Source organism: Euprymna scolopes, chromosome 15 (genome assembly GCF_053919585.1).
Source record: "Euprymna scolopes isolate OS-2025 chromosome 15, ASM5391958v1, whole genome shotgun sequence".
NCBI lineage: Eukaryota > Metazoa > Mollusca > Cephalopoda > Sepiida > Sepiolidae > Euprymna > Euprymna scolopes.
In genome coordinates this window covers 78,585,465-78,609,956 of record NC_136496.1, presented here as the reverse complement: position 1 = coordinate 78,609,956, position 24,492 = coordinate 78,585,465, and the positions used below count along the sequence as shown (strand labels likewise).

Genomic DNA, 24,492 nt, shown 5'->3' with positions numbered 1-24,492 from the left:
TTCCAGTAAGTCTCCTCAGATTTCTAGTAAGTCTCCCCTAATTTCCAGTAAAGTATCCACATATTTTCTTCTACTACTACTACTACTACTACTACTACTACTACTACTACTACTACTACTACTACTACTACTACTACTACTACTACTACTACAATAATAATAATAATAATAATAATAATAATAATAATAATAATAATAATAATCTCTTCTCTTTCCTGTAGTCTCTATTGCAGTCATGACTCTGGCATTAGCTGGGGGACATAAACTGTATCGAATGAGACTTTGTGAGATAGACAGGAGCGAATCTAGTGACGTGGTCCGTAGGACAGCAGGACATGTTTATACTCCATTGTCAGCCATTGTAGCGCAGTGTATTGTCTTCGGCTACTTGTTATTGTATTTAGTCTCTACATTCGAAGAGAATACTCAATTCAAATCAAACTAAACCACGTTGATTTTTCACACACTGAGCCTCTCTGAGAGGTCGCTTCTGGTCGGAATCACTTTCTTAGAGCCGCTCAATTACTTCCGGGTGATGAGCACTGTGGACGAAAAAAGGTCCGGCTTTTCGAGGATGTCCCAATTCCCTGGTATTCATCCCATTGTCCCCAATTGCCATCTTTTGTTTTTCACTCTTTTTTTTTTTCCAAACTTGTCAGTTTATTATTCTTTTTAACTTTCTTTCTTTCTTTGTTTCCGTTGTTTTTTTTTTTTCTTCTGTCGATTTTTCATTGTGTGTCATTTTCTTTTTCTTTACATCTTTGCCTTTTCTTTTTTTGGGTATTTCTTTCGTTCTTTCATTATTAGACGGCCATCTTTACTTTTCTTATTTTTTATTATCTTTTCAATTTTAAGAAATGTGCCTCTTGCTGTCCTTTTATTGTTTATTCCTACCTTCACTTTTTCTTTTTACTTTTTGTCGCTTTTTTTCGCTATCTCTTTTTCTTTCTTTTTAACCTACTTGCCCTTTTCTTTTTCTTTTTTCCCTATTTTTCATTCTTTCCCTCCCTATTTAATCGTATTCTATTTTTGTGAACATTTCTTTCTTTCTTTGTTTACTTTCTGTTTCCCTTTCGTTTTCTTTCTTTCTTCCTCTCTCACTTTCTTTCGTACCTTGCTTTTTGTTTTTTTCTTAAACTTTTTGTGTCTTTTCCTTTTTCTTTCTTTTTCTTTATATCTGTCTTGTTCCTTATTTTTCCTTTTCTTTCTTTGGTCGTTCTTTTATGACTTTTGTATCCCTGTTATTTTCCTTTATTTCTCCCAACCTATTGTCGTTCTCATAGTACATTATTGCGTTATCTTTTTCTTTCTTACTGCTTCCTTATGTTTCTTTTTTCCTCTTCTTATTGTCACTCTTTATTTATTCTTTAATTTTCTTGTAATTTTATGTCTCCTTTCCTTCTCTTTTTCATAACTTCCATTTATTCCTTCTCTTTTTCATAACTTCCATTTATTCCTTCTCTTTTTCATAACTTCCATTTATTTCCTTCTCTTTTTCATAACTTCCATTTTTTTCGTTCTTTTTCATAACTTCCATTTTTTCCTTCTCTTTTTCATAACTTCCATTTTTTTCCTTCTCTTTTTCACAACTTCCATTTTTTCTTCTCTTTTTCATTACTTCGATTTTTTTCCTTCCCTTTTTCATAAATTTCATTTTTTTCCTTCTCTTTTTCATAACTTCCATTTTTTTCCTTCTCTTTTTCACAACTTCCATTTTTTTCTTCTCTTTTTCATAACTTCCATTTTCCCTTCTCTTTTTCATAACTTCCATTTATTCCTTCTCTTTTTCATAACTTCCATTTATTCCTTCTCTTTTTCATAACTTCCATTTATTTCCTTCTCTTTTTCATAACTTCCATTTTTTTCGTTCTTTTTCATAACTTCCATTTTTTCCTTCTCTTTTTCATAACTTCCATTTTTTTCCTTCTCTTTTTCACAACTTCCATTTTTTCTTCTCTTTTTCATTACTTCGATTTTTTTCCTTCCCTTTTTCATAAATTTCATTTTTTTCCTTCTCTTTTTCATAACTTCCATTTTTTTCCTTCTCTTTTTCACAACTTCCATTTTTTTCTTCTCTTTTTCATAACTTCCATTTTCCCTTCTCTTTTTCATAACTTCCATTTATTCCTTCTCTTTTTCATAACTTCCATTTATTCCTTCTCTTTTTCATAACTTCCATTTATTTCCTTCTCTTTTTCATAACTTCCATTTTTTTCGTTCTTTTTCATAACTTCCATTTTTTCCTTCTCTTTTTAATAACTTCCATTTTTTTCCTTCTCTTTTTCACAACTTCCATTTTTTCTTCTCTTTTTCATTACTTCGATTTTTTTCCTTCCCTTTTTCATAAATTTCATTTTTTTCCTTCTCTTTTTCATAACTTCCATTTTTTTCCTTCTCTTTTTCACAACTTCCATTTTTTTCTTCTCTTTTTCATAACTTCCATTTATTCCTTCTCTTTTTCATAACTTCCATTTATTCCTTCTCTTTTTCATAACTTCCATTTATTCCTTCTCTTTTTCATAACTTCCATTTTTTCCTTCTCTTTTTCATAACTTCCATTTTTTTCCTTCTCTTTTTCACAACTTCCATTTTTTCTTCTCTTTTTCATTACTTCGATTTTTTTCCTTCCCTTTTTCATAAATTTCATTTTTTTCCTTCTCTTTTTCATAACTTCCATTTTTTCCTTCTCTTTTTCACAACTTCCATTTTTTTCTTCTCTTTTTCATAACTTCCATTTTGCTTCGAATTTGTGTTTTTCCTTTTTATTTTCCTTGTTCTTTCTGTCTCTATTTTCCTCTTCCTCCCTCTTTCATTTTTTTCTTCTCTCATCTTGGTCCTCGTACCTCCCTTTATCTCCCCGTCTCTTACCTCTCTCTTACCTCTCTCTTTCCTTTCTATCTCCATCCCGAATATTTCTCGAGTGGCATCGAGTCCCAAAACATCTGTAGTTGTGAAAAAAATCCCATCGTCCACCGACGACAATGTTTTGAGAAAAGATGGCGACCACTGTTTTTATTTTTTGTTTTTGTTGTTTGTTTCTTTCGATGGCCGTGTTCTCGTAACCGCACGCCAACGTCTCTCGCCAAAAGTGAAGACGACTAAAAGTTTGCGTCTGGTGTTGGCGTGGGTGTAAACGAAAACGCATCTGGAGGAGGAGTAGGTGAATCAAAAGGATAGAGAGGGCAGGAGTTGATTATTTGGAGCGTGCCCCCTCCCCCCACTTCACAGAGGACAACGTTCCAACTCCTGACCAATTAATGGTGTCATCAGGTGCGTACAGATCGGGGGTTGATTCCTTATTCGCAAGATGTAAAGAATAGAAAAAAAGAGTAAAAGGTTCTCTCACATCACCGACCAATAATAATGACGACGACGACGATGGCTTTTTATTCTTCTTCCGGTCCCACAAATAAAGAAATGAGAAGGCTTCTGTCCTGCCTGTTTCACCTTTTCACTAAGCGCAAAGTATAGCATCTGTATAGATACTGCACCTAATCTTTTATGTTAATCCGGAAGAACTCCTTTTAGACTGAATCGACTTTAATTTTTGTCCCAATCCAAAGTGTACTTTTTTTTTTTGGGGGGGGGGTTAGATTTCTTCCAAATTAAAAACCGACCTGTGTCTAACTTAGCTCTCGTGGGGATGCAAGTGAACAGAGACTCAGAAACAAAGGCATTTTTTTAAAAACTGTCCTTTAATAAAAAAAAGTTAACATATTGTAAGTTAACCCTCCTGCTCCCCCACCTTCCGCCCTATCCTCCCATTTTTTATAAACTTCAGCGTAAACTGGTGACACACCAAATAAAGAAAGAGGATTAAGAGAGTGGAAAGACTGGAAGAGAAAGCACTAACCAGACCTCCCAAATTCCAGTGAAGATAAATGGTCACTACCAAGGAGAAATCCATGGTAAACGGCTATTGCGATAACGCAAACTAATTCGCAAAGGTCATCGAAAGAGGTGGTGAGTACTGAAAATCTGGGGTGACTTGTTGTCATCGGGACTCTAGGGAACACCACAGGTTGCTCTCCAAGAGAATTCTTTAATGATGGCCTGTGTGAAAACTTCTAGTGATTAACAATAATAATAATCCTATAATTAGCTTCCTCCCTTAAAAGCGCACATACGTACGGTGATACCAACTTTGGTTGGCACCACATAAAATGTTTACGAATAGTCGAGGAAAACAGAAGGATCGAGAAGGAACAGCACCAACTAAACCTCTGCTGGAAGGATGCGGAGTGTACTGAGATTTCGGACAGACTTAAGAAAAAAAGACCAATGCAAGAAATCTATCGTTAACGGATGTTGCGATAACCCAGATTTCCAGTACTCACCACCTCTTTCGATAACCTATGCGATTTATAAATGATTTGAAACAGTTATCAGAAGATGCAGAGAGTGCTGGAAATCAAGGGAACTTATCACTCAGACTCCAGGGAACATCGCTTGTTACTGCTAGTGAGAAATCATTGATAATACATCTTGTGAAAACTCATTTTTGATAAATAATAATAATAACAATAATAATAACAATAATAATAATAACAATAATAATAATAATAAGAAGAAGAAGAAGAAGAACAATAATAATAATAATAATAATAATAATAATAATAATAATAATAATAATGAAGATGCTGATAGCTTATAGTGTTTTGTTATGATATGCTTATCAGCATAATATCAGCAACAGCAAGACACAAAATGTGACAACAGAAATAATAATACAGGCTGTAAATAACCGAAATTTTGAAGAAAATCCTCGAATACAGAAACTAATCCATATCACCTACAAACATTAACTGGACACATAGAAACTACAAAGAGTCGAGAAGGGTCAAGGAGGATAGAAAAACCGAGAAGAGGAAACATTAACCAGACCTCTATTGGATGGATACACACGGAGACTAGGACCTTGTGGAGGCTTATTACCACCCAAATTCCAATGAAGACCAATGGTCATTACATGTGAGAAATTAATGACAAACGGATGTAGCGATAACGCAAATTCATATGTAAATGTTTTCGAAAAAAGTTGGAGAGTACTGGAAATCTGGGGAGACTTGTTGTCATACAGACTCCAGGGAACACTACCGGTTGTTGTCAGCAATCTTTGATGATGACCTTTGTGAGAAGTTTTAGTGAATAGTACATACATACATACACAAAAATATACTTTAGTTTTGGGATTGAGCTATGTTGGAAAAATGAATTTTAATAATCTAAGTAGTCGTAATTTATAATTAATTAAACAAATGACCTTCGCTTGGCTATCTATAATTTCGCTCGCCCTCTCTCATTATATGTTGATTAAACCATTCTCTGATGTTGTTTAATATTTCTGTGACATTTAAAATAAAAGTGGTTCTACTTTTCCAAACAAAATGGCGCTTGTATAATGTTCCTGTATTCACCTTTATTTCTTCAGATTCACGATGGAGCGTCTCCGCCTACCAACTAACCAATTGTGCATCGGGATGAGCCCGCCGGGACACCCACCTATGAGTCGTCCCCCATCTGGCCCGCAGCCATCGCCGATGGCATCCCCAACAGTTATGCCCCTCCGCTACCAACATCCACCACCACCTTCACTTCCTCCGCCGCCGCCTCCCCCAATGCCGTTCGTTGGTTTCGCTTTTACATTGGACGAACTGGATATGGTTTTGTACGGCTATGCCAAGTGTAAGATGAACGAGAAATACCCTGGACATGCGCTCTCTGGACTTAGAATTGGAGATCTCAGTCACGGTAAGGGAAACGTTTTTTCAATTTTGCTCGAAGAACTACTCGTTAATTCTAAGTCGTAATCATTCCTCATTTTTGGTGAAAATAGAATTTCTGCGGACATTGTTATGGTTTATTTTCGCAGTATTTCCAGAATTCTGTTTTGACGAGGTTCGATGTTTTGAAAAAAAAAAAAAAAATCATGTTGCCTAAACTAATTAATTCATCATTATGAATTATAAACCCCATCGTTAGACGTAATGCATCGTAATGCGGGTTTTCTTTAATTTAGCTTTATAAGAGAAAGTAAAATTGAATGGAAGACGTTTGTGACAATTCAGATAATTCCGATTTTCGTTAGTATTTTACAGTAAACTTTTGACACCCATTCATAAATATTGCCGAAATGTCAGCGTCTTTTGCGTATTTTAAACGGATCTTAGAGAGAGTTCTGCAGACGACTACACCTCGAACATGTGGACTAATGGTTCAAACGTAAACCTGAGACTGTGCTGGAAAACCACAAAATCTATCAAATTGTAGACTTCGTCGTCTCAGCAGATCACAGGGTGAATATCAAAAAGACATAAAAACGTATTAAATATGCAGAAATTGTCAGAGAACTGAATGGAATACATAACCTGAAAAACGTCATCATAATACTAATAATTGTAGGAGCATTAGGGACAGTCCCAAATAACTTAGAAAAAATCTAGAAGAAATTGGAATTTTACCATGCAACAGACGGTAATGCTGAAAAAAAACTGAAATCTTAAGGAAAACCCTCGAGTGCGGAAACTAATCCATAAAACACTAACCGCCGATATAGAAAAAGATAACACAAGTAAAACAAAACAATGAAACCTAGAAAACTGTAAAATTGTAAGTTGACTATCCCCCTCTCCCGAATTGCAGTTCCGGCATTGGCTGGCACCAAACCAAAGAGTCAAGAAGTGTAAAGGAGGACAGAAAAGCCGAGAAGAGAAAGCACTAATCATACCACCACTGGATGGGTGCGAACGGGTCTGAGATATTAAAAAGGCTTATTGCCACTCAAATTCCAGTGAAAATTAATGGTTACTGCCAGCGAGAAGTCAATGGTAAATGACTGTTGCGATAACGCAAATTCATTTGCAAAAATTATCGAAAGAGATGGCGAGTACTGGAAATCTGGGAAGACTTGTTGTCACCCACACCCCAGGGAACACCGCCGGTTGTTATCAGTGAGCAATCTCTGATGATCACCTGTGTGAGAATGGCTCTCGTCTTGGGGAGGCCTCATGCTGTGACAAGTTTCTAGGCTTCACCTTTACCCCCGATCTGAAATAAAACATATACATCAAATCCGTTGCCAAGGCCGCTGGAAAAATGACGGGACCCTTCTATCGATCTAATAGATATCTCACTGTTGATGCAATTCTCTATCTATATAAGAGCCAGTTACTTCCAATGATGGAGTACTGTTGCCACATCTGGGTAGGAGCAGCTAGAAAGAACTTGCCCTGCCTTGATAGAGTTCAAAATAGACTTCGTAGCCTAGTAGGAGATGTCATTTTCTCTTCCCTGCAACCTCTTTCTCACAGAAGAGATGCTGCGAGTCTGTCTTTGATTTATCGTTATTTTCATGGCAAGTGCTCGACTGAGCTCCAATCTATGGTCCTCCCTCGCCAAAATTTCACAAGAAACACTCGTCTAGCTGAAAACACAATCAATAATTCCCCCCACTCTTTATCTGTACCTAAACGTAGATTCCATGAACAAAGCTTCTTTCTTAGAACTGCACGCCTGTGGAATTGTCTTCCGTTTTCCTGCTTTCCAGCTGACTAGAATATGGTTGTCTTCAAGTCCAACGTAAACAAGTTTTGGATGAGACGTTCCACTTAAGTTAACAAATTTACCGAATTTCTATTACTATTGATTACTGTATTTTCTAATTGACTACTGTACACTCTTTAACCCTTATCCTCGAGTGGCCTCTTGGCCTTGATAAATGGTGATGCCTGTGTAAAAAAAAAAAATTTAGGAATCAATAGAAAGACGATAATGGTTAAAACATCTGAAATCTTTATGGAAAATCTTCGAATACGGGAACTAACTCACATAAGCTACTAACACTAACTAACCACGTGGAAATTGCAACAGAAGTTAGATTGACGGAACTCTACATGAGATCAAGGAAAGTGAAGTCGCAAACAATCTTATAAACTGTGTTACTCCTCTTTGCCAAAAAAGGCACACAAAACAGTCGTAAAAGATCAAGGATTATTGAAGAATCAACGGAGGAAAGTGTGAGACTCCTAGCGAGTACAAATCATAATAATGATATCCACCACTCTTTATCTGTGCCTAAACCTAAACGTAGATTCCATGAACAAAGCTTGTTTCTTAGAACTGCACACCTATGGCACTGTCTTCCCTTTGCCTGCTTTTCAGCTGAATACAGTATGGTCGTCTTCAATTCCAACGTAAACAAGTTCTGGATGAGCCGTTCTCCTAACGTAATCCAATTCATCAAATTTCCACTACTAACGATTCCTTTGATATTGTCCCATTGACTTCTGTACACTCTTTAACCATTTTCCTCGAGTGACCTCTGGGCCTTGATAAGTGGTGATTCCTATGTAAAAAAAAATCCAGTGAGAGCGGGTGACGCTGATATATAGAAACTTAATAAGAAATGGGTCACTTGCTGAGGTAAATCCATATTGTGATTAGGTAAAACTTTTAAAGTCGAAGATTTTTCTAACATAACTCAATCCCAAAACTGAGGAATAGATCACCATGTATTTTGTGTGATTAAAGTAAATAGGAAAAAACCTAAAGAGGAATGAGGTTCATTAACTCAGCTTAAGTATAATAATAGACGGTGTCTAAATTCTAGGGAAATATATATATATATATATATATATATATATATATATATATATATATATATATATATAGATAGATAGATAGATAGATAGAGAGAGAGAGAGAGAGAGAGAGAGAGAGAGAGAGAGAGAGAGAGGGAGAGAATAAAATCACTTCATGATATACCCAGTCGTGGATATGCGATTACCGTCAAAAAGGTCATCTAATTTGCATCGGACTTTCATTAATTAACTATTTATTTTATTTACTTTTCGGCGATTGTTTTTCAGCTAACTATTACCTACAGTTCTATTTGTGCGTATTTTCTATATCGTGCATTGATACTTAGGATTGAAATTAGTTCTAGATTGTAATTTATAAATAGACGGATTACTGTTATTACCTTGACTGGTATTATTAGAGCTGTGACAACAGCATATTCTTTTCATTATTTTAACTCTCGAGTACATATCCGACATAGACACAGTTAATCAACAGAGGACATATAACTCTATATAAAAGCATATAAGATATCAACAGATACACACTCGAGAGTCAAAACAATGAAAAGAATATGCTGTTGTCCTAGCCTTATTTATAAAAACCTCCTCCACACAGTACTTCAGCACAACAAATAATTTTTCCAAAAGCAAAGATTTTAAAGATTTGAAAGTTATTTATTTCACATTATAATATTAAACAATTTGTTTATTTTTTTATTTTTTATTTTGCTTTCTTTCCTATATATATATATATATATATATATATATATATATATATATATATATATATATATATATATATATATATATATCTTTGCAAAAATTATCACTATGGCAGACTAGTATAGTTTAATATATCGGCACTGAAAATAAGTCTTTTTGAAAATTACATATAAGACACTCTGAGGAAATTATGCTATTTAACTTTTGACATTTCCTAAGATGTCAGAAATGACTTAAGATTAATAATAATCTACAGTGGTTTCTGATTTTTTTTTTTAGATGAAGACTGATTATTCGAATTATTCGGATTTTTCGGACTACTGTTCTCACATTGAGTGTTATTCACACAACGTTTCAATCGATGTAACCTCCGATCTTCTTCAAGTGTAGATTCTTGAAAGCATAAGTCTTTCTGTCGAATTCAGGAATCTTTCTGTTGAACTTGGGAATCTGTATGAAATTTCGAACAGAACCCTTTATTTAATCCACGGAGGTAGCATGCTCGCGTTCCATCAGCCACTACCTAAGTAATTTACAATTGTATTTTGAGTGTCGCCCGCATTGAGGATTTAAGCTTCAATCTCCAGAAGCCTACAATTGAATTTTATCGAATACTTTATCCACTACGCCGTGTCCTTGCGTTGCAAATGACTGAATTCGACAGAAAGATCCCCGAGTTCGAAAGAGAGACCCCTAAGTTCAACAAGACGTATCGTTCACAACGTTGTAATAATAAATTAGGCTGTGACAACAGCATATTCTTTTTATTCTTTTGACTCTCGAGTTTATATCCGACACAGAAACAGTTAATCAACCGAGAACCACATCAGTTTATATAAAACCATATAAGATATTAACGGATGCACACTCAAGAGTCAAAACAATGAAAAGAATATGCTGTTGTCACAGCTCTAATAATATCAGTCAAGATAATAACAGTAATCCGGATAACTCAATAATATGAATAATCTACAGTTACTCGTGTTCCCGGAGAATGCAAAAAAAAAAAAAAAAAAAAAAAAAAATTAAATTATAAATAATTTCGGAAAATGGCGGACTGAAGCACCCACTATTTTAATAACTTGAATGTCTGTCTGGCTCTAATACTTCCACTCTTAGAAACACTTGAGAACTTTTCCTTCCAGGGACTAACCCCACCGCCAATATTTGATAACCCTTAGATTAAACCTTTTAAAATGGCCAGTATTTGAGTGGTATAGAAATGTCAGTGGCTGGCGATACCACCTATTCGTTTATACCCACCTGGCCTTAATTTCCGACCCGCCTTCCTTCTTACCCGTAAATCGACAGAAGCTAATGACGGCCGGCCGGGTAGCCGCTTAAGGATCACAACATAACGTTAAACTATCTTCCGTACCTGTTGGGGCGAGGATCGGAGACAAACAAGCCGATGCCACTGGTGGTGGGCTACAAGGTGGGGTTGTTGTCACACGTTGGCCGGATTTTTGTGGCAACGACACAGTAGCCCCTCCCCTCTACGCAAAGCACAACTTAATACCCGGGAGGTCTCACCCCGAGTGACACACCATCATGTCATCCTTTGTCAGTCGAGATAAATGAGGTGGGAGCTAGGGAGTTAGGTGTTAAAGGCTAGGGGTGCTTCAAAAGGAAGTGATTAGAAAATGAAATCGCGTGAAAATATACAAAACACGAAAAAGTAAAGAAACGAAAAGGACTGTTGCGCGAAATTAGGAAAAAGTAAAAAAAGAACAAAACAAAACAAAAATATAATGCTTGAAATAAATAAAAGTAAAAAAAAGGAGAAAAAAGAATAAGAAGAAAAGAATCGTTGTAAAAAAAACAAAAACAAAACAAAACAAAACAAAAAACAAACAAACAAACACAAGATGGCAGTTAATGTTTGATCTTATGTTGACCGGAAGTGATTTCTATTTTATTTAATTTACATTCATTTTTTTTTTTCGTTAATTTATTTAATCATTTTTAATTTCTACTATATTTAGATTATTCGAGTCTTTTTCCCCCCGTCTTTTTGCATTTTTATAAATTTATAATTTGTACCTTTCTTCCTTAACGTTTTTGACGTTAAAAAGGAAACGTTTATTTTACATTTACTTTTTAACGTTTCTTTTTTTTTTTTCGCCAATTGAATTATTCCTTTTATTTCATAATAAGACAAAAAGACAAACATCATTTTATAAAATGATATGAGAAAGGGTTTTTAATATAAATATCAACACACACACACACACACACACACACACACACACACACACACACACACACACAAAACAAATTTTTATGAATATATATATATATTGGGTTGGTGCAAAAATAATGTCATTTTTTTACGTAATTATATATCTAATAAAAACGACATTATTTTTGCATCAACCTAATATATATATATATATATATATATATATATATATATATATATATATATATATATATATATATATATATATTACAATAGAAACATGCGAGCATGAAAAGTAATATTGTTAAGCTTAAACATGAAAAAGTAAAGGACTAGTTGTTAAATTTCTAACTTAAATTATTTTAGCATTAAGATTGATTATATAATGGTATAAATTTAATTTAAAAAATGCTGCAATATTTTAAGTTATAAATTTATTATATTTTTACTAGAATATCTTGTCCTTTACTTTTCCTTGTTTAAACTTACGCATATTACTTTTCATGGTCGCATATTTCCACTGTAATCCATGATTTTTTCAAGGCTTCCAGTAAATTCACTTGTTCTTTGTTTAATTTCAGTCTTATTTTGGCCCCATAAACATAACACTCACATATGTAATAACAATGTACGGCACTCGCCTGCTTCCAATAAAATCCCCCCAATTATCTCCCTTTCAATCTTTCATTCTGTCTGTTTCATTTGTTACTTCTCTTTTCGTGAGAGCGGTGAATTAGTGGAAACAGTAGTAATAGTAGTAGTAATCGCTGAAGTTACGTAGTTGCTATGGAAGCCAGTCATAAGAAACGTCGCTCACCTCCTTACAAATTTTTACGAGTTTGAACACCAGTAAATTCATCATAACTTTTGTTTTACTGAACGATATATTTTATATATATATATATATATTTTATATATATATATATTTTATATATATATATTATATATATTTTATATATATATATATATTTTATATATATATATTATATATATTTTATATATACATATTATATATATATTTTATATATATATATTTTATATATATATATTATATATATATTATATATATGTATATATATATATATATATATATATATATATATATATATATATATATATATATATATATATAAAATTGAAAGTTGAGATATCGATAAAAGAATGTTCAATGTCCGAAGATGAAATAATTAATACATTCTAAAGCTGTCTTTTAACGGGATGAAAACACCTATAGATCTGCGCTGATGGCACATGCCCAGCTTGACCGACCACCAAACTTACCAAACCGGCCCTAAAACATATTACAATATCGTCACCGTGACACAAGGTATCAATTTTCACATGGTTTAGCTCCCCACCAACATTCGGTGCGGTATAACTGGACTAAATAAAAGCGTGCAAATATTTACCGAATAAAAACATAAGCGCGAAGAGTAATATCTTGCACCCAGACACCTTTTGTTACTAAGGTAAATACTAGTTACAGGTAATTACCACAGAAAGCGGTGTAATAGAAATCGTATAGAGCTGTCCGATCGATATTTATTCCAGCTGAACAGATTAGTTAAGACAACGCAATCTACTGCTATGATTTTATTCTGGAATAGTGATTTGGAGTCATATATATATATATATATATATATATATATATATATATATATATATATATATATATATATAAAGCTGGACGTCTGTGTGTGTGTCTGGTCACTAATAGGCTCCCATATTGTTGACTATTATAGAAAACTGATTACATATAATGATAGATATATCGAGAACAGGAATGGGTATGTTTGATCTGGCATAATGTTGATTCATTAAAATTGTGAGGTCTGCGATCGCGCCTGGCCTCCATAGAATGGAAATAGGCACAAACTTTAATAAAGGCTTTTCATATCTATCTGCGTAAGTATACTTTGATAATTAGGTTTCAGTGTTAAGAAATATGGTATAATAAAATTATTGGATGTTCGTCCGCGCCTAACCCCCAAAGAATGAAAATATGTCACAAAGTTTAACAAGGTTTTTTAAATCAACAGAATATTGTGATAAGTGTTTCAGTGTGAACAGGTATGGTATAATATTTTGCTTTGGTTTTGATACCCCCAACTTAGAAGCTATCTCTTTACAACCCTTCCTTTTCATAACCTATCATACTTTCATGAATCAGAGTCCATTTTCTGTAGGCTGTTTTTGAACCTAGTCAACGACAGGTACTTTTGCTAGTATATATATAGTATATATATAGTATATATATATATATATATATATATATATGTGTGTGTGTATATATGTAGATAGCAATTAATTCATCTGTAGTTTTATTTACAAAAAAAAACAACGCAATCTGCTAATCTAGTTTTAGTATTGAGTAGTGATTTAGAGGTGCGCATATATATATATATGTGTGTGTGTGTATATATATATATATGTGTGTATATATATACAGATGTATATATATACATATGTATGTACTATATATATATATATATGTATATATATATATATATATATATATATATATATATATATATATATATAAAGCCTGAAGAATCCTAGAGTGGATGAAACGTGGAATATTCAGTGTAGCTTAATCGCCATATATATTTTATAACTTACTAACTAGCTCTAACTACGTATTGAGCACTTTTGAAGTAAATACTTAAAGTTTACGCATAAATCTATACTTTCGTGTATTAATTTTTTGTTAGTAAATTAAGTAGTTATATATATATATACATAACATGCACACCCATATATATATATATATATATATATATATATATATATATATATATATATATGTATACAATCATAAGAAATAAAAATGTATTACAAGTATATAGAGCCGATTAGATAGTATAACTTGAGATAATTAAAAGAAATATACAAAAGAAATTTATAAAAATATTATTTATGTATTATTTATCTTTATATATATATATGTTCACGTCTCTCTCTCTCTCTTTATATATATATTATTTCTGTATTATTTATCTTTATATATATATATGTTCACATCTCTCCCTCTCTCTCTCTCTCTCTCTCTCTCTCTCTCTCTCTGTATATATATATATATATATATATATATATATATATATATATATATATATATATATATATATATATACTGCTTTAATCGGCCACGCGTTGCTGTAGCTCAGTTTGTTTAAATGGAACACAAAAACAAAATAGGTAAAATGTATGTTTTTTATGTTTATGCTCTCAATATTTGTGGATACATTAATGCAGATGTAGAGATTGCCTGATTTTCCGACTGTAGAACACACAATATATTCTTGCTCATGTGAGAAGCAATCGGAGTCTCACACCGTCAAGCGAATTGTGAAGTGCCATATCTTTAACTAAAATGGTACATGCGGTTAAATCATTCAATGCACGTTTACTGCTGCTTCTTTCTTAGACTGACAGAGGGGCAAACATGAGGCTTTGTTTTTTACTATAAACGTATATGTGCGCACGCACTGGAAAATATCATAAAGTAAAAAATGTAGCCGTTTTTCTTTTTGTATGAAAGTGTAGTGTGTTATCAAAAATAAACCGATAGAAAAATTGAAGAAAAAAAACTGTTTAAAGAATAACCCAACAAAGTAAGTGGGAGACCGATGAAAATAGAGAATGAAGAAAGAAAGAAAGAAAGAATGTAAACATGTCGTAGGATAAGTTTTTTTTTTTTATAAAAACGAAAAAAATGGTAATCTTTTTTTTTATTCATATATTGCTTTCAAGTATAATTAATGAGAATATTCGTAAACATTTATTGCTTCTTCGTTACTGTGGAGAAATTAAAAAATCGAAATATTGATTTTTCAAGAGATACTAATAGTATCTACTGGATTTCCATGTCGCAGTAATGAAAATATCCAACACTTACGGAAAACGATAAGGTAGAAATTAATTATTAAAGAAAATAGTTTTCGAAAAAATTAGAAATTATAGCTATTTCCCTTGTGTTTACGTCATATATCACGTTACAAAACAAACATGGCCGAAATCATTTTTTCGTGTCGAAATAATTGTAATATGAATGTCAATTAGGTAGATCACATTGCTTATTGTTGTAGTTGACAAAAAATGTAAGTAGTTATGTTTTTTTAAGTAAATATCAACTTTTCGGCTGGCCGCTATCACTACAATAATGAAGAAGCACCCTTTTTATCGGCTGATGTGTACTATGAAAAACCCGTATATATTTTTATGGTACTCTTGCAGTTTTGGCTCGGATCCTCGGGATTTTTTGTCAGTTATGGTTTGGACTCGAAAAAAAAAAAAAAATAGCAAAAGCCTTCTGTAAATTTACTGAATATACATATATATTTAGTTTCCTCAAGAAAAGTTGCATTTTTTATTGCTCATTTACTTTTCTTATTGTTTTTGCAATTTTTTTCTTATCAACAAAAGTTGTTTTTTTTTTCCAAGAAAAGATAATTTTTTTTTACCGTAAATTGTTAAGTGAAAGTTTTTTTTCAAGAAAACTTACATTTGTTGTTGTTTTTAAAAAATAAAATTGGCAATAAATGTTGTTGTTTTTTTTTGGTAGGGACAAACAGAAATTTTTCTAATAAGAGAAAATTAATGCTTTTTAAGAAAACTGTGAATTGTTAGGTGAAAGTACAGAAAAGTTTTGTTTTGTTCAAGAGAATATACAAATTATTTTTTGTCAACAAATACAAAAAAAAAAAAAAGAAAAAAAAAAGTCGATTTAGCGTTTCAACATTTGAACAATGCTCGGCTTAATCCGGTGATTGCCGGTCGAGCCTTAGCTATAATTGACGGAAAATCACGAGGATTCGGGTCAAATTCGTCAAGAGCATTATTATTTTTAATTTCATTTTTTCTTTTTCAATTTTTTCAGTAGATTATCAGTGATTGCAAACTAACAAATTTAAGCAAAATGCAAAAAAAAAAAAAAAAAAAAAAAAAAAAAAATTCAATAATTAGATATTTTTAAGGGGTGAGCAGTTTTTAATACTAAGTCCTAGTAATCCGACCCCTCCGTTATTGGAAACACTCAAGAGAAACACAAAACCAAATTATTGCCAGTATGTTTGGGAGAATTTCTTTTCGTTTCTTTTTTTCAATATTTTCAGAAGATTATTATTGATTTGGCACTCAGATAACAGACTCTGCAAATTTTATTTGTTAAATGTCAAAAATCCAATATTTAAAGAGATGAGTATTGGCTGAAGAGAGCTTGATATGAGTATCTAAAACGGTCCCTAATTATCGGGGTTGAAACCGACGGTACCAATGATTTATCTCATCTAAAACTTTCTGTAAACAAAATATAAATAACACGCTCTTATTTTCGGATTTTCCTTATAACTGAGCACTCTGCTGAATTCTTTTACCCCCAAACTAATTATATATATATATATATATATATATATATATATATATATATATATATATATATATATATATATATATATATATATATTCTCTAATAGTAAGAAGTCAGTTACGGTTGTTCGGTTAAATACTGTGCAAGTTTGTGATTTGAGACTTCCTTATTGATAGTGATGGATTACGCTTCAGGAAATTAGTGAACCAATCATCTCCTGCCATGTTAGTGTCATTTCACCTTTCAGGGAAGGGCACCTGATACATGACTACACACTTGTATACAGACCATCTGACTTCACAATACAGGTCAGCGGTCACCAGAAGATATTTAGTGACTGTGGCTTTTTGGTCTTTGGAGAATACACGAGTGTGTGTGTGTGTGTGTGTTGTAACCATATTTAGGAGGAGTGATATTTGGCTCTTTCTTTTTAGCGTTGCAATATCGACTGAGAATAGCTTGAGAAACACCGGTTACTTACCAGATTTGCCCTGGTCTAATGCAACCTGTAAAACTTCTAACAAGTGCAAATTCTCGCCTCGATTTATGGTGCGTTTCTTTGAATAAATCATCCTGTGATAAAAAACAAAACAAAAAATGAAAAAAAAAAAAAAAGATCGAACAAATAATTTTATTGTAGGACTATAAATAAGTATTGTTAAATTGCAAAGATAATTTTGGAAATTTTAAAATTCTTTCAAAAATATATTTTTGCAGAAATTCCTAAATTTGGTGAGGATTATGATGGGGAGACATCGAACAGGAGTGGTTTTGAATGGCTCTCTTATTTTTGTATGAATAATTTAATTGATTTATTGTTTTTAAGTTGCTAGTAGGGTCTCCGAACAGATCTATGTATATTATTGACCACACTTTGCAACTTGTAATTATTATTATCAAATCGTAAATCTTGTCGATTCTACGCGCGAAAATTTTTTATTTTTCAGAAATACTTTGGCTAGTAACTTAAATATAGGACAAACCTTATTTTTGAAAAAAAATTCTTACCAAAACTATCTTTGTGCTTTAAGCGTACATGATGAGTATTTCGATCAAATATTAATGATTTTAAAGTTTGTGATAATGTTTTTATTATGCTTACACGAAAGAAAAAATATCCCGGGTAATTAGAACAGTCCATAAAATGTTACATTTGATCCCAAGGAGGGCAGACATATTTGGATAGATTTTGTTTCTATCATAGCATTGGTATTCATCGTCGAAACATTCGCCAAATACACATCTAAAACCCTGTAACAGAGTACAGATCCGCGTATTCAAATGCCGAGCAGTGTGCGAAGAAAAAAAAAGCCTTAAAAAGGGAAAAAAGGACGTTAGGAGGATTACGTTAGAGACATAGATGACGTTTGAGAGCACAGAGATCGGAGAGAAAAAGCACGATTACGGTTTATTTTGGGAAAATACCCGAAAATAAATATTGCTGCAACAGGAAAAAGTGACTTCAAGTTATTTTTGTCTTGGCCTCCTTTGCAACGTAGACTGCCTACAATGTGTGGGGTCCACGTGTAAACGTGGGTAACGTTACAAACCTATTTTTAAAACATAAAAGTTAATCACATATTTTATTTTCAAAATAAAAACGTTAGATAATGTGAGATATTACCTGTTTTTTTGGTTGTTTTTTTAAAAGTTTTTCGCTCTAGAAAGTTCCACGAACAGTTATCTCTGCTTACATTCAAACAGCATGAAATGTGCATGCTATGTGCAGAGATTATGCTTGTATTGTGTTTCTGCTATTAGATTCGAACCTCAGTTACATTTACCTTGTGTCACATTTGTCCCCAGTCTCTCCTAATAAAAAGATGAAAATAAGGATCAGCTAGGAGGTTTTTTCTGTTTGTCATTGTGCAGTCAACTGATATCTTTTTATTTTTGTACATTGAATACAAGAAACTTTGTCAAGTTAATCAACCGTGTATAATGTGTTACACTGGCGAATGGCAAGATTCAATTTTTTTTTCACGGGCATTTAATCCTTTTGTTCTTTTTTTTCTGGTAAACACCGCCTCGTCTTCTCCTCCGCAATTGAACCCTTCAGCTGTCAGCGGAGATGAGAGCTTTAATCAAGCTAGTAAAGATGGAAGTATCAAGTTGTTGTCAAGCAAAGTGAGAATTATAAAGATGATTTGGAAGAGATTGGAGGAGGGAAAAATAAAATGATGCGAGAAATTGCTTTTATTATGACAAGGAAGAGAGAAGCGCCCGGTTTCATACATTGTAGCATCAAACTGTTAATTTGCTGTTTTTCACCACAAACAAGGCATATTACCACTTGGAATGTAAACGAAGGTTACTATTTGCGATCGTGTCTAACGGGAGACTGTGGGGAGTTGAACAGCGAGATGTCTGTTCACAATATATTTAAACTTCTGCAGATTAGTGCAGTCATGGAAGCAAAAACAGAATTCCAGGGTCTTGCAGTTTGAGAAAAAGGTGCCCCATACACCTAGAGACTTCACCAGATTTCGGTTGCTTGCTGGGTTAATTGGAGTATGTACGTTCAAAGTTTGACCTCTCGCACTCAGAAAGCAAAATATCTTGTGCTCAGCCACAAGTGCTATAAGTTCATCAGAACACAATTCATTAAAGTACTTGTAGAACAGGCACAGGGATACAGCATTGCAGCGATGGCGCAGAGGTTGGAGCTTGGCCAACAGTGTGGACCCTAATAGACTGGAGACTTGTTTTAGACGCTGTCTAGGAGTTAGAGACTAGTGGTAGATACACCAGCACAGATGTGGCAACAATACTCCATTCATGGGCGAATTGTGATTTTGTAAAGGTATAGAATGCTCTCTGGTATGAGCAATTTTCTAGCACGGTAGAGGGAGCCCACCTTTTTTGCTGGAGGTCTGTTGCACATTTCCCAGAAGCATACTCGCAAAACACAAATGTAATCTTAACAAAATTAAAAACACTTGTTTATTTTGGCTACTTAAGTGGTGTTGGTACCGTACTTGTATAGATTAATTTTCATTTTTACCTAATACTTCTATCGCTTTATAGTTAAATGAAGAAAATTAGGAGGATCGTTTCAAAAGTAAAGCCCCCAATTGTTTTTACTTAAAAACTAAAATGTTTAAAGAGCTACGGGAGTGGGACCATTAAAACGAGCTACAGAATTTTTTCTACATAGTCACCAGCACTTTCAATGCACTTTTGCCAGTCTCTTTTGATGTAAAAATGTGGAGCGCGCTTTGTCACTCAATCTCTTTTGTCACTCTGAAATCGACGAACCCATCTCCTAACTGTGCTGAGATCATTTGCATCGGCTTCGTAAACGTAATCGGTGTAATTTTTTTTCTGCATGGAGGAATTCAATGACGCATCTCTGCTTCTGACGCAGGTCCATGACAAGGGTGTTTGTTTTTTAGTTCTCACACTGCCAATATCTGCAACGGAGAGATGAAACTTTCAGGTACCCCCCCCCAAAAAAAAACATTAAAAAATGTCTTTAGAAAATCAAATAAGGAAAAGAAACCGATATCGATGAATAAACCTCCAGGATGGGCTCAACTAAACTTAGCAAAGTGGCCGACTATAGTCGAGGGCGGTCCAAGGTGTGTGTGTGGGTGGGGGTGTCACTCAATTCTCAGGATTAATCCACTTGCTCTTAATCCTACCCTTATAACAATAACTGTTTAGAAAAGTGACATCAAGTGCAATTTTCTAAGTCTTTGTATATGACTCGATCGAAGATTGAACCCCGCTCTCCAGTCCGGTTAGAGAACAGGCCTACTATTATGCCAAATGGGTTCAAGATGACCTGAAAATAAATGGCAAACACTCAAGAAAGAAATCAATTTTAAATGGCCGTTGCAAGTTATAGAATAAATTAGAAAGCTCTACGAATCCGAGGAGACTTATTGTCACTCAGATTCTGGAGAAAATGTGATTACTGTCAGTGAATAATGACTTGGGGGAGAACTGATATGAAGTAAATACTAATAAGATAATAGTGTCAACTGCATCGGATGACAACACACCAAAGAGTCGTGAAGGTTTCAGAAAGACCAAAGAGGGAGAGCACAAACCAGACCTGCACTGGAAAAGTGAGGAAAACGCTAGGAGCTTGAGGTGGGGGTCGAGCCACTTAGCTAGTAGGGAATACTAATGGCCGTTGCCGGCGAGATATCAAGAATAAGCGGCTGTTGCGATAATGTGAAGCCATCTTTGTGAGCTATAGTGAGAGGTGGAGGCCACTGGAAATCGGGGGAAACTTGCTGTCACTGAAACTCTAGGGAACACCACAAATTATTGCCAGTGAGTGGTCGCTGGTGATGACCTGTGAGAACTCCCACTAAGTGAATAGTAATAATAATAATAATAACTAGCAGGGACGTCCGACGTAGCCCGGTCGTAGAGTACGCTTAAATATGATATTTAATTCTTGCAGATTACGTCTATATTATTATAGAGTTAATGTTCTATGGATTTTTATATATTATAAAGCCACGATTTAAAAATAAAAAAAACATATCCATATGACCTGGGTGCATCAGCTTGAATCGAAACCCAAACCAAAATTATATATATATATATATATATATATAATGTATGTGTGTGTGTATCTATGTATGTATATATATATACACACACACACATATATACATATATATATATATATATATATATATATATATTAGTATACTAGACTACCCGTGACCCGTTGGGTCAGTATGTTACATTATCTGTGGAATTCATGTATGAGCGTGACACATGTGACGCAAAGTTTTTTGTGACATAACAGAACATTTCGGTGAAAGTATATTAAAATGAAAAAAGAATATAGATAGATTTCTATGAGTCATTCTATTTATAATTGTTTATTTAAAAAAAAAATCTAACAGCCATTGAATTGTAAGTGCTTTGCCATACTTATAGGTAAATTGTTCACTGAACAGATACAATAATACTTAAAGTTAAATTCAAATTTTTATATATCTTTTTTAAATGAAATTTTTAGTTGGAAGTACAGAATAGTTAAAAACCCTCTCCCTATATTAAGAATGGCTTTTTAAATAGAAAATTAAAATAAAATGTATTTTTTTCATTTATTTTAAACAAACATTCATGACAAATTGGGTCAAATATTTAATTTATATGTTAATAATAAGGTCAATAAAACTATTTAAGACAATGTGGAAATGAACGATGTAAAAAAAAGAGCAGAAATAATTAACAATTGTTTATTTGGATAATTTAAACGACAAAAAAGCAATTAGGACGATCGTGACGATTTTATTTACGCTGTTATGGGTTTATGTTCTCATGCGCAACCGGAAGTCGTAAACCGGATGTGTGGTTACAACATCCGTTACAAGGTCATTTGAGTTTTATAATTATATAGATTTGTGCATAATTTTTTTCCCTTTATGCACGTTTCATTGACGGGCAGAAATAATTCTTGTTTGTTTCTCTTGCAATCCATTTTTTCTTTGGCGATGAAAATTGTGTTTCCAATCAACTCACTATTTCATTTTTTATTTTTTATCATTCGCCTGAGGATGACCTAATAAGGTCGAAAACGTTTGTGAATACGGCACATTTCTTTTTACATTTGAACAGAATGTTTGGAAACTAGTCCGTTAAAAAAGAAAAAAATGGATTTTTACAGAAACAAACAAGAGTTGTCTCTGCTGTTCAATAAAACACTCTCACACACACGCACACACATATATGTATATATGTTGATACGTATATATATATATATATATATATATATATATATATATATATATATATATATATATATATACATATTTCTGTGGAAATATATTTTATTTCCTTATAATATATACCAATCCTTATTCAAGAAGATCAACTAACTTCAGTGCCATCAGCTATAATCGAAACCGGAACTAAAACTTATGAAGAATTGCTCGTAAAATTATTAATTACAAGAAATGGAAGTTTTATTAAACGACAGGAACTTGGCTGTAAGCGTGACACACAAAATAAATAACACGCACGCTATCCTAATAATATATAGATGATGATGATAATAATGATGGTGATGATGTATATTGGAAACCTTAGCATAATATAGTACTCCAAAGATATCCGCCCATTTGTTTGTTTCGTTATATACGGAAAAAGAAGGCCTACGCGGATGGTACATGGACACTGCTTTCTACCATCTGTATCGAATAGATAGGACACAAAGAATGTCAACAACAGCAATATCAGCACCTTTACACTGTGCGTTCGCCTCCTCTCTCTCTCTCTTCTCGGGTGTGTGTGTTTGAGTGTGTGTGTGTGTGTGTGTGTGTGTGTGTGTGTGTGTGTGTGTGTGTGTGTGTGTGTGTGTGTGTGCGTGCGTGCGTGCGTGCGTGTGTGTGTGTGTGAGAGAGAGAGAGAGAGAGAGAGAGAGAGAGAGAGAGAGAGAGAGAGAGAGAGAGAGAGAGAGAGAGAGAGAGAATAAAGGGAGCATCCAAGCATCAGTTCAGGGCGGGTCATATCTGATTACACACCATCATAAGCCTTGTTCAATTCTTTATTTTTTTTTCAGACCGCCGTGGCATTAAATGACTAGTGCGTCGCCTCATCTCGTCTATGCCGGCACATTTTCCGATACGATGACGCCCACACATTCAGTGAGCTCTGAGCTGGAGGAGGAGGGAAAACAGATGTATTAGCGAGTAGGTGGGCTTGACAAACGAGGCCCATCATACGCATAGCACATATGGTTAGGCAGGTTGAATATACAGGTATCACTGCAGCATCCAGGCTGGTATATGGGAGGAGGTTGGATAAGAGTAAAAGATAACTCTATTGATGAAGAAGAGGGAGAGGGGGATAGTTATAAAAAACGCGGATGTTTTGCGATTAGAAAAAAAAAACGTATAAAACATCCCTCTAAAATGTTGATTTTATTTTGAAAGTTTTCCATTCACTATGGATATAAAACTAATTTATCTGATGATGATTTATTTGTTTCTTTAAAGCGACTGTTAAATTTTTAGAGTTGGGATAATTTCCCATGAAGATTCGTCGTTAAGTGATCCTCCGATCATTCTATATTAATTTTTCATAATAGAAAACTAACTTTCTTACTATGCATTTATCAAATTGAATACAAGCGATTTTTTCTCATTTATAACATCTTTACTCACGTCTAAATCAGGGAAGACTTGCTGTCACTGAGAGTTTTTTTTTTACATAGTAGTCACCAATTATAAAGGCCCGGAAGCCACTCAGGGATAAGGGTTATTGCGTGTACAGTAATCAATGGGAGGGAACACCACAGATTAGTGCTATGCTTGAATAGTGATCCCTGGTGGTAACCTCTGTGATAACTCATGGTGCGTGAGTAATAATAATAATAACTAGCGGGATCTGTGGAAATTCCACGGGGAAGTAATTCATATGTAAAATATTGATGTTGGCATTCTGTAGATGTTCAGCGTAAATGGAGACGTTCTGGTATTATTGCAGCTCTTTTGTTAAAACTGCAAACATATTTATGTAAGCTAGCAGAAACGCCCGGCGTAGCTCGGTCGTAAAGTATGCTTAAATATAATATTCTAATTCTTGCAGATTTCGTGTATATTATTATAGAGTTAATGTTCTGTCTATTTTTCCATATGACTTGGGTGCATCAGCTCGAATCAAAACCGAAA

General features: G+C 33.6%; 1 protein-coding gene across 1 annotated transcript in view; it reads left to right on the top strand.

Moving 5' to 3' along the window:
* LOC145293927 (PR domain zinc finger protein 14-like) overlaps positions 1–24,492 on the top strand; it is a 334,529-nt gene that overhangs the window by 90,621 nt on the left and 219,416 nt on the right. The window contains exon 2 of the mRNA XM_080140752.1: positions 5,432–5,751. Within this exon, the coding sequence (XP_079996878.1) occupies positions 5,432–5,751 (320 nt within the window). The remainder of the gene's footprint in view (positions 1–5,431; positions 5,752–24,492) is intronic.